General features: G+C 39.1%; 1 protein-coding gene across 1 annotated transcript in view; it reads right to left on the reverse strand.

Moving 5' to 3' along the window:
- The window catches only part of LOC104261096 (chondroitin sulfate proteoglycan 4-like), a gene marked incomplete at its 5' end in the record, with an annotated part of 32907 nt that extends 24553 nt beyond the window's left edge, over nt 1-8354 (reverse strand). Inside the window, 3 exons of the mRNA XM_059833450.1 lie at nt 400-3969; nt 4569-4740; nt 8320-8354. Coding sequence (XP_059689433.1) covers nt 400-3969; nt 4569-4740; nt 8320-8354 — 3777 coding nt within the window. The remainder of the gene's footprint in view (nt 1-399; nt 3970-4568; nt 4741-8319) is intronic.
- Nucleotides 8355-9919: the final 1565 nt, after the last annotated feature.

A 9919-nucleotide genomic window follows, 5' to 3' on the forward strand; every position in this document is an offset into this window, starting at 1 on the left:
GCTCCAAACTGAATGAAACAAAGCCCTTTCTTCCTTGGCATTTCCCAGCAGCTCAACTGAGAATGATACATGAACATAAAGTACAAACAATTGTCATAACTAAAACAAATATACAAGTGCAGCACCTCCAAATCTTAACTTTCTCAAACACCAATATGTAATGCAGGTAAAAACTATGGGCATTCTTTTTCTTTAACATAACGCGTTTCCTTTCTAGAAATGGAAGCTTGCTAGTGTTAGTGTCTCCAGAATTAAGCATCCAGAATGCAGTCATGTTAGTGAAAACCAAAGGGAGTTAAAGAAGAGAAGACAGAGGGACTAAAGACATTGCAATGGCTGAGAAAACAGTGAAGAAAATTTGCTACAAAACTGAAGAAATAGACAAAGCAGTTAACTTACTTGCAGTTTTCCTTTACTGATTTTAACTGGTTTTCCTTCTTCAACTAAGAGATTGTTTTTGTTCACAATCCTTGGTGGCCACTGATGACTTTCCAAGTATATGCGAACATGCACTCCCGCATCCAGATGGACATCTCTAGCATGGACCGTAAAGTTAAATGTGTCAGTAAGGTTGTTGCTGTCATCATGCCTGTAGGTCACATACCCCTTTATCAGATCAAGTTGAGTAAAGGAATCCATCAATAGGTTATTGACATATATTCTGCCATATTTTGGGAAACAGAGTATCTCATATGTAATCTCATGATCATTTCTGATGTCTTGATTTGTAATAGCACTTAGGTTAGCTGTTGTAACAGTTTCCTCTTTTCCTTTTTGAACCAACAAGCCTGTATTATTTGCCAACCTAACATAAGGATCTGTGGCACTAACTTCTAGAAGCAAAGAGGTATAGTGCTTGCCATCTGTCACAAAGAGCACAAAACGCCCAAAATCTGCACCACGGTGTATAAACAGGACTTGCTTTTGCTCCAGGTCCACTTGTTTGAATTGGTAGAGTCTGTGCAAAGTATCGTTTGTTAGCACCAAGTCACCATTGGAAATGCCACGTCTAGTATATAGCAACTGTCCATCATCAAAATCAGAATCAGGATCATGATAGCAAAGATCTGCCAAAGTTAATAATCGCTGCCCATTTCTCACTATGTTAAATACCTTATCAACTACACGTACTGGTTTCTCATCATTCTTCAGCTGGACAGAAATGTTGAATCTAATTTCTGCTGACAAAGGTTCTACTTCTGGATCAAAGTTTGCCCGCTTTCCTGACTCTTCACTGGAAGCTCTGACAAGAAATTCATCAAATGCTGTCTCAGAATCATCATGCACATACATAAGGCGCTTATCAGTTATATCTTTGTTAGTGAAAGTGGTGAGATTGTCATTACTCTCAAATGAGCCTGAAAAATCAATGAGTTTTAATTTCCCATGCTCAGGAAACTGTATAACTTTATATTGGAAAGTTTTATTATCCAGTGTTTGCACAAACAATTCTGTGCTTGTTATTAACTCTCCTTCACCTTCAGTAACAGTTAGGCCATTGTTAGTCAAAATAATGTTTCTGAAATCTGATTTGATGTAGACTTCAAAGTCGTATAAATTTGATTCCAGATACTTTGTAGAAATGAGGAATCTAAATGAATCACGGTTGTCTTCATGGTATCTGCTGATTAATTCATATGCCACTTTTTGATCAGTGATATCTTTCTGGCTAAAGCCTGAATCTTTTTTCAAAGACTGGTCATTAAGCAGTATTTGTCCATTCTTTGGTAGGGACAGCAATTTAAAATGAAGCTCATCTTCAGGTATTTCTAGATCCACAATCACAGCAAAAAGATTATCTGAATTCAAGTACTTCTTTTTTGATTTTTCAATTTCTAGAGGAGCATGTTTCAATAAACTGTACCTTAACCATTTCACTTCTATTGGAAATGTGTGCTCTTCGCTGATTCTGTTTCCTACGCTAACTTTGAATTTAAACTGGTCAGTAACATTTTCCAGCTGAATTTCTTTAAAAGTGCTACAGTATCTCACACGGCTGCGCTGAACAGAGCGTTGAGAAAAAGAGTTGACTCGCTTCCACTCCCCCCTAGAATGCTGCCTTTGGACTTCCCCAAACTGGGGTGGCTCTGTGATCTCATACCGTATCTCCAGCTCCTGGAGGTTGGCATTTGTTTCAACTGCCAGATGCCTAGGTGTGATCAGAGCTGTAACACCTTGGAGTAGTTTTATTCCTGAGTTGTTGACAACTCTGTAATCCAAAGGAATTGCCATGACACGTAACACAACGGTGTTGCTCACTTTCTCACCATCACTCGCCCTCAGAACAATCCTTGAGTTCTTGACGCCTGTGTGGACAAAGAAAACAGTGCCTTCTCTCAAGTCCTCGTTAGAAAAAGTAGTAATAGCTTTTCCAGGATGCTTTGAATTTTCTAAAAATCCTGCATCTGCATTCAGATTTCCAAGGACTGAAAGACTGAGATCCACAGGATCCGTATCCTTATCTAGAACTTTTATTAGATCACTAGTCAAACGTTTCTTTGAGTTCTCTAAGATAAAAAGCAAGTTTCCCTCTGGAAGTGTGATCTCAGGCGCATCATTTACTGGAGTGACAGTAATGCTAAACACATACTGCTCATTTCCTTGCAAATATGGAGACACAATCTTCTCACTGCTGGTAGAAATGGAGAAATTAAAATAATCGTAAGTGTCCTCAGAGCCATCATGGACATAAAGAATCTTCCCTTGCCATACGTCTTGCATAGTAAATGTATTTACCTCCTGTGCTGGTTCAACATCTAGTTTCAAGTCTCCATGAGAGGGTGGTTCCTTTATTTCAAAAAGAATTTGTGATTGATGAATCCCTAATTTCTGAAAGTCTAAGTTGGCTTTAATATGTTTAGATTCGAGTGAAGCTTGTCCGCCCTCTAGCACAATCAAGTTACTTAGAACTAAGAGGTGGTTTTTGTCTTCCTTGCCCAGAGAGACAGAGCTTTCAGGGGAAATGGCAAATGTTGGGGCTGTTTTCACAGTAGGGTTCTTTATAGCCATCTCTAAAGAAAGATTTGTATTAAAAGCACTCTCCGTTTCACATCCAGCTGAAATGTCCTTTGTTACCAGAACATTGTTCAGCGATTTCTTTTCTGAATTGGCTTTCAGATCTCTTAAGCAACCTTTGAAGGACCCTCCTCTGGCATACTTCCCAGACACTGAAGTTAGAGCTAACTTAGTAACTTCTGATCGTGTGCTGTCATCTACACCACCTACAAAGAAAGACCCCTTCAGAACTGGCAGCTTGCTGTGGGGAGGCAATGATTTTTTCACAGTTTCTTCATCCAATGTCAGCTGCAAATACTCTGCAGTAAATTTCAGTTCGACGTAGTGCCAATGACTATCATTGACACACCTACGAGAGGAAAGCTGGGTTCTGCTTTTATGTTTTCCAACATAGGCTTTAATTAATGCATCTTCCATTTCCATTGCAATGAAATCTCCTGCTTGCCCAGGATGGTAAAGCAGCAAGCCACGTGCAGCTGAGGTTTGCAATGTATACTCCAAGATTCCCTCATCATCAACATTCCATGATGGGAAAGAAACATAGGATCTGGAACTGAAGAAACTAATGGGTTCATCTTCACCTGCAAAGAATTCATCACTGCATCCCACTGAAACTTCGTGGACATTTTTGAAGCCAGGAGAAGATCTCAGAGGCATCAAAATATCTAGCTGATTGAACGACACATCATCAATACATCCTCGGAAACTGGGCAGTGCTCCAACAAGGTAGGGAACATCAAGTTTACTACTACCACCTATGTAGAAGCCATAATCAATATTTAATTCATAGAGAATTCCAGGCATTTTTGCACTAGTTCTATCATGTTTATCAATTATCAACGTGACATTATCATGTTCATGATGTAGTTCAACCAGGTGCCAAGCTAAATCATTCAGCTGAGATCTTTGTTGAGAATGCAGTACTCGTTCCCCCATGCCAAAGTTAATTCTCAACTGCAAGAGACAGAATTTTAACTATCAAAATCCAAAGTGGTACTTTTCACAATCCTATATTAATATATCATTAATAGATAAATTTTCATAAATTTTCATATTAAGTACATAATTTACAAAATACAATTGAAAAACAAAATCCCTCTAAAATTTTATATAGATTTACTTGCCATCACAACTATGAATAATTGCAGAAGAGGGAATGGACTCCTCTGCAGTTCTGCTAGGACCAACAACTCCGGAGAACCCAAGTGACAATGATCTTTCAAGAACTTACCTTGCAGAAAAACTATTACTTGGATCCAAACATTTTCTATAATGCTAACATCATCAAATCTGGAATTTTGCCTTTAATGAACCTCATGCTTTGAACACAACAATCTTGGTTTTAAGATCTGGAAATCTCAAAGGCTTTTAGAGGCCAATTTTAATAACTAACATTGTAAGAAATAAATACTGTATTTTGAAATTATCTATTATATTATGTGATTTTTCTATTTTTTTAAAACATAAACTTTGAGAACTGTTGTAGACAACAGCTTGAAGAAAAACACTAAACAATACAGGCTACACATATCTTTTTAGCTATATTTATAAACCTGTAAATTTCCTGAGCGTAGCTCCATTAAACAATAATCCTTCTTCCCAGCTGCAAGAAAAAGCAGTCCATGTGGCTTGCTTGTTAGAAACCTCAACTGTAAGGATGTCTGAGACGATGCTTCTGCCATGTTCAACTCCACAAAGCTATCACCATAAAATGATACTGAAAGAAAGAAAGTAAAACAAACAGATTTAGTCACACACACACACAAAAAAATCTTTTTCTTATCTACAGTTAAATATATATTAAAAAACCCTTACATTAACTCTCTGTATACTTACTTATATGTGAATGAAAATAGATCTCAGATATCAAATTCTCCAGTCCAAGCAACTGGGTAAAAGAACAATGGCCATACCAGTATGGACAAGAAGAGAATACAGCCCAGTATTCTACATCCAACAGTGACAACAGGAAATTGTAAGAACAGTGCAATCATATTTAATACATTCCTTCAAATACTCTTCCAATTATTTTTTTGTTTCAGATGTTTTCCTGAGCTTGTCACAGTCAGTCTATTTTATAACTGCCAAAGTACTCTTCCAGTTTCTCTTTGGAAACATCTTCATCTACAACATGCTCTTACACCTCCATCAGAGACATCCTTTGTCATCTCTGATGAGAAGACCCACAAGTCTCCTGCCATCTGCATGATTCTTTCATATGTTCTCATCCATCTCTTTTCCAGGCTGAAGCAGCCTCTTGTTTCATGTATGCAGCCTCCAAGCACTCCTGCTGCCCTGGTGCCCAGTCACTCAGTTCTGTACAGGCCTCCTGCAGTCCTTCACTCTCTTCTCCCCTCTTAATTGCCTTGGAGAACAGTAACACCAGCAAACTTTCACATTTGACTACTCATTGCCTTTATCATCCCCATTATTAGTGTACTGAGCAGCTGTCGTGGTGCATTCCTCCCTCACACACCTTTTACTGGGCCACTCTACTATCTCAGGAATTCCAGCTAGGCCTTGGCCTTTGTGCACTGAGTTGAGCAACTAAGCATCCCTTGACCACACCAGGAACTCTTGCATGGCTAAGGTGGGGAGTAGCACTGACTGTACCAGGCACTCCTGTTACCCAACTCAAGACAGGTAACAAGCGCGGGAATAATCAGTCATCCCCTGACAACCTTGGAACATCCCTTACCCGGATCATAGCCCAAGTGGAATGGTACCAGTGTTACCGGAATTCCAGTAAATTTCCGGTAACTCGCTGATGACTAAAGCCAATCATCTTACGAACCTATCAACAGAGGTCCCAAGTGAGACCCTTTGTGCTTTCCTGGACTACAGTGGGCCGTGACCAGCATCTCCCTCTGAGTGGGACGCCTCTCAAGAGTTTCACAAACTCCCCAGTTTGTGAAATTTGGAAGACTGACGTTGAAAGCTGGTGACAGGACCTGGGCTGAAACCATCTCCTCCTCGAGGCTCAAACCTCGCCCGTTGAGAAATGCTCAGACATTTGAAGTGAATATTTCATGGAACTTGAGGGGAATTTTTAACAGGTGTACCTTTATGTATCTATCTATCCATCTTTGTGTCTGTATGTGAGTGAATCAATTTGAGTACTCAATAGCAAGTATAATACTGTCACTCCAAATCTGTGATCAAGCCACTGTTGTGATTGTAGTAAATTCTATCAAACTACTTTGTAAATGCTAAACCGATCCATGATTAAGTGCTGCTAAAATTTTATGATTCACCTTAAACTGTGAATAAAACTTAGATTGCTGCTAAATACACATAATTCTTTAGACACGAACTGTTGACCAAGTCTGAGACTAGGATTAGAACTAGCCACACCTAGACTCCTCTCTGAGAAGGAGTTTACGAAGCAAGAGGGTCTATTCTGAACCTCATGACTCAAGGGAAGGGTCTTCCCTACTCTTTGTATCTGTTCCACTAGACATAAACTGTTGTCCAAGTCTGGGACTAGGAGTGGACCCAGCCGGTCTTCTCTGAACCTCGTGACTCAACAAGAGGATTTCTTTGTCCCTTCTATCCTTCCTTTGCTTTAGACATGAACCATTGACCAAGTCTGAGACTAAGTCTGGATTCATTCACACCTAAGCTCCTCCCTGAGAAGTTTAGAAAGCAAGGGGATCCATTCTGAACCTCATGACTCAATGGGAGGGTCCTCTTTACCCTTTTCTTTCTCTGGTCTCTCTGTATAAATCATTCTGATTCGATCCTAAACCAATTTTCCTTTGTATGTTTCAGTAAGTAATAGAGTGGACCTTGCCATCAAATTCTGTTAAGTCGCATTTTTATAAACTTCTATTAAAATTGCTTTTGCCAATATCCTTGACGGTGATTCTTAAAGCAGCCTAAACCATTCATTGTCCACAACAGCACAGATCCCAAAAACAAAACCTCAAAAACTCTCCTGGTAATTTCCCTCTTATGGGGGGGGGGGGGGGGGGGGGGGATCATTTACCCCTCCTCCTATCTTTCAGTCCATTACTTAATATACAAAGCCCTGCATTCCTATTCAATGGCTGCTGAAAAGCCTTTGATGTCAAACTTCATCAAGAGCCTTTAGGGAACCTAAATCTTAGCCACCTTTCCCACTCCCATCAAGAAAACTCCAAGAGGTTTCTAAAGCACAACTTAACTTTAAAGAAACTCTACTGACTCTTCCCAAGTTGATCCTACTTACTTCTGTGACTTTTATCCTTAATTACAATATCTGTAAATTTTCTTTTTTTACAGTCCTCTGGTCATTCTTGTTTTAAACACTGGCATAAAATTTGCCATTCCTCCAAGGCTTCAGGTACCCAGGAAGTTTAAAGCATGAGTTCAGATATTACCCTTAGCAAGTAAGCAACTTCATCCCTGAGTCTTTTTTAGGTCAATCCCTCTCATTCCACTCCCCCCCTCCCCCCAAAAAAGAAAGGAATTTCAGTTCGGGAATCTTCCCAATTAGTGGTAAGCACCATTTCGTTTAGCTTCTCTGCAATAGCCATGCCCTTTCTGAGTGCTTCTTTTATACTGATAACGTAATCAACTGGCTGCACAGACCCTGTGCAGGGTTCTCGTTCTTGATGTATTTAAGAAGCATTTAGTAAAAGCTTTGATTCCTTCAGCTACCTGATACTTGACCTTTTTTTTTTTTATCCAGGCCCATCTATTTTCACATTACATCTGCCAGGGTTTATGATGCTTTCAGTTGTGTTTGGACACAACTCTAAATAAAGTTAAATACTTATTTTGCAGCTTTTAGCTTCATTCTGAGACAACTTTCTCGTTTTAATACAGTTCTTTTTAAAATTAAGCATAAATGCAGAGTACTTTTGGGGTTTAATTGTTCCTGTGCCTGTTAGTTGTCCCTCTGCTGAATCTAACATACTCTGATGACTCTTACAAAATGTGGCTTTAACTCAGACTCTAACCCGGATTCTGCACATTACAGACTACCAAATCAAAGGTCTCGTTAACCATCTGCTTCATGCAACAATCACTAATAGTATCTAAAAATTTGCTGCAGTATACATAAAAATTCTAGGTGGCTTTCCCAAGAATGAGATTTCAGCAAACCCCACAGCCAAAAGCTATGTAATGGTATTTTATATTAAGTACCCAGAGAAACACAGGAAAGATTTTTAGATTGCTGAAGTACACATATTTCTTGCAAAGGAAGAGTCACCACTATGCATAGAAAAATTGGTTCCAAGTTGAGCAAAAAGGAATTCTTCCCCACCAGTTTACTTCTAGCATAAAAGAAGTTTTCATCAAATAGCTCTAATATACCTTGCAGGTCTTCCATAAAATCTATACAGTAAGAGAACCAATGCCGTTTGTTGTATATAGAAATGTTATTACTGTGGGACTAATAAGGACCAACCTCCCTTTTAAAGCAAGTTTTGGAATAACAGAATTAGAGACCAACCCCCAATATAAGTGAGGACTAAATTTTACTAATAAGCCAGGAAACAGGTTAAACTAGAAATGAAGTTGCAGAGTCAATATTTTGCAGCATGCCACTGGAAAAGTTTGGTGTTTACACTAAATATTAATTTCCTGGAAAATAAAAAAGAAACATAAGTTAAAGGTTTTGCCTTCTATAAAACACTTCAGAGTCAGAATCCATCACTGAAGGTGGGGCAGGAAACTCAACATCAGCCTAGGCACTGATCCAGCACTAAATGAGATCTTGGGCCAAGACCACCTACAGTGCCTTGACATGATTTCTGCTTCAGTACCCACCAGACTAAGAAGCATGTTATTATAGTATAGGAATATATACTGGAGCAGACACTTTTAGAATGATTTAGAATGATTTCTGACGGAAACTGTGTTATGAGTGACCTCAAAATTAATCTGGTGCCACAGCTTTTGAAAAGGGGACATTTTATCCTGGACCATCTGATGCCAGTCATACCATTATCGAAAGTAAGTGGAGTTCAACCAACAATACCAGCCTTGAAGCTACCTTGCTACTGGAACAGGTTAATTCAGCATATCATATAGGTAACGATTCCTTTGAATTGCCTGGGCAGACACTCTATTCCGTAACAGCTGTATTCCTCTAAGGGAAAAGATGGGTGAAAGCAGCCGAGAATAAGAGCCAGATCTACGTCAACTATAATGTCCCTTCATGGACAAAGATACACAAAGGCTCAAAAAAATAGAGGCATAATCACTTGGGATGCCAATCTAAAGATCTCTTCAACCTGAGTTACTGGCTAATTTGTGGTCCCCATCTCTCTTCCTTGTCCCTTAGAGCCAACCCTCAACTCTGACTAGAAGCAGCACATTGGGGCTATAAATCCCTCCTAATAATTCCATCATAACAGATAATGTTTATAAAGGAAGTGTAAGTTTTTGATTTTGTTTCAGTAATTCTACTGAAGATTCCTGACCAGCTCTGTCCACAACATCTTTCTTAGAAGTAACCACAAGAAACCAGGCCAGGCACAGCACAAGCCTTCATAATCACAGAGCAAAAGGTTCTTCACTCGTCATCTAGTGATGGCATTAGGCTGGCATTTTATAGTTTTGTTCAGCTTTCATTCTCTAGTGTTAAAAACATCATCAAATTCAAAGAACAGCTGCACCTTGATTAATTTTTCTCTTGTTTTTTGTACTCGAAGCACAAAGCAATAAAAGCCTTGTCTCTTCTCCACTGCCAAAACTAACAACCCCAGAAATGTATCTACAAGAAACCAAACTCACTACACAATTATCACAAGCTGTGCACATCAATCCAACAACAAAATCAAGACTAAAGAGATAACTGAAAGAACTGGTTTTTTTCTTTTTTCCCTTTTTTTCTCTCAATAGTTCTCATTTCAGACTAGATTACGTATCTTCTCAGCAATGCATAAGGATCATAAGGGAGAACAGTGATCTT

The sequence above is a fragment of the Gavia stellata genome, chromosome Z (assembly GCF_030936135.1).
Source record: "Gavia stellata isolate bGavSte3 chromosome Z, bGavSte3.hap2, whole genome shotgun sequence".
NCBI lineage: Eukaryota > Metazoa > Chordata > Aves > Gaviiformes > Gaviidae > Gavia > Gavia stellata.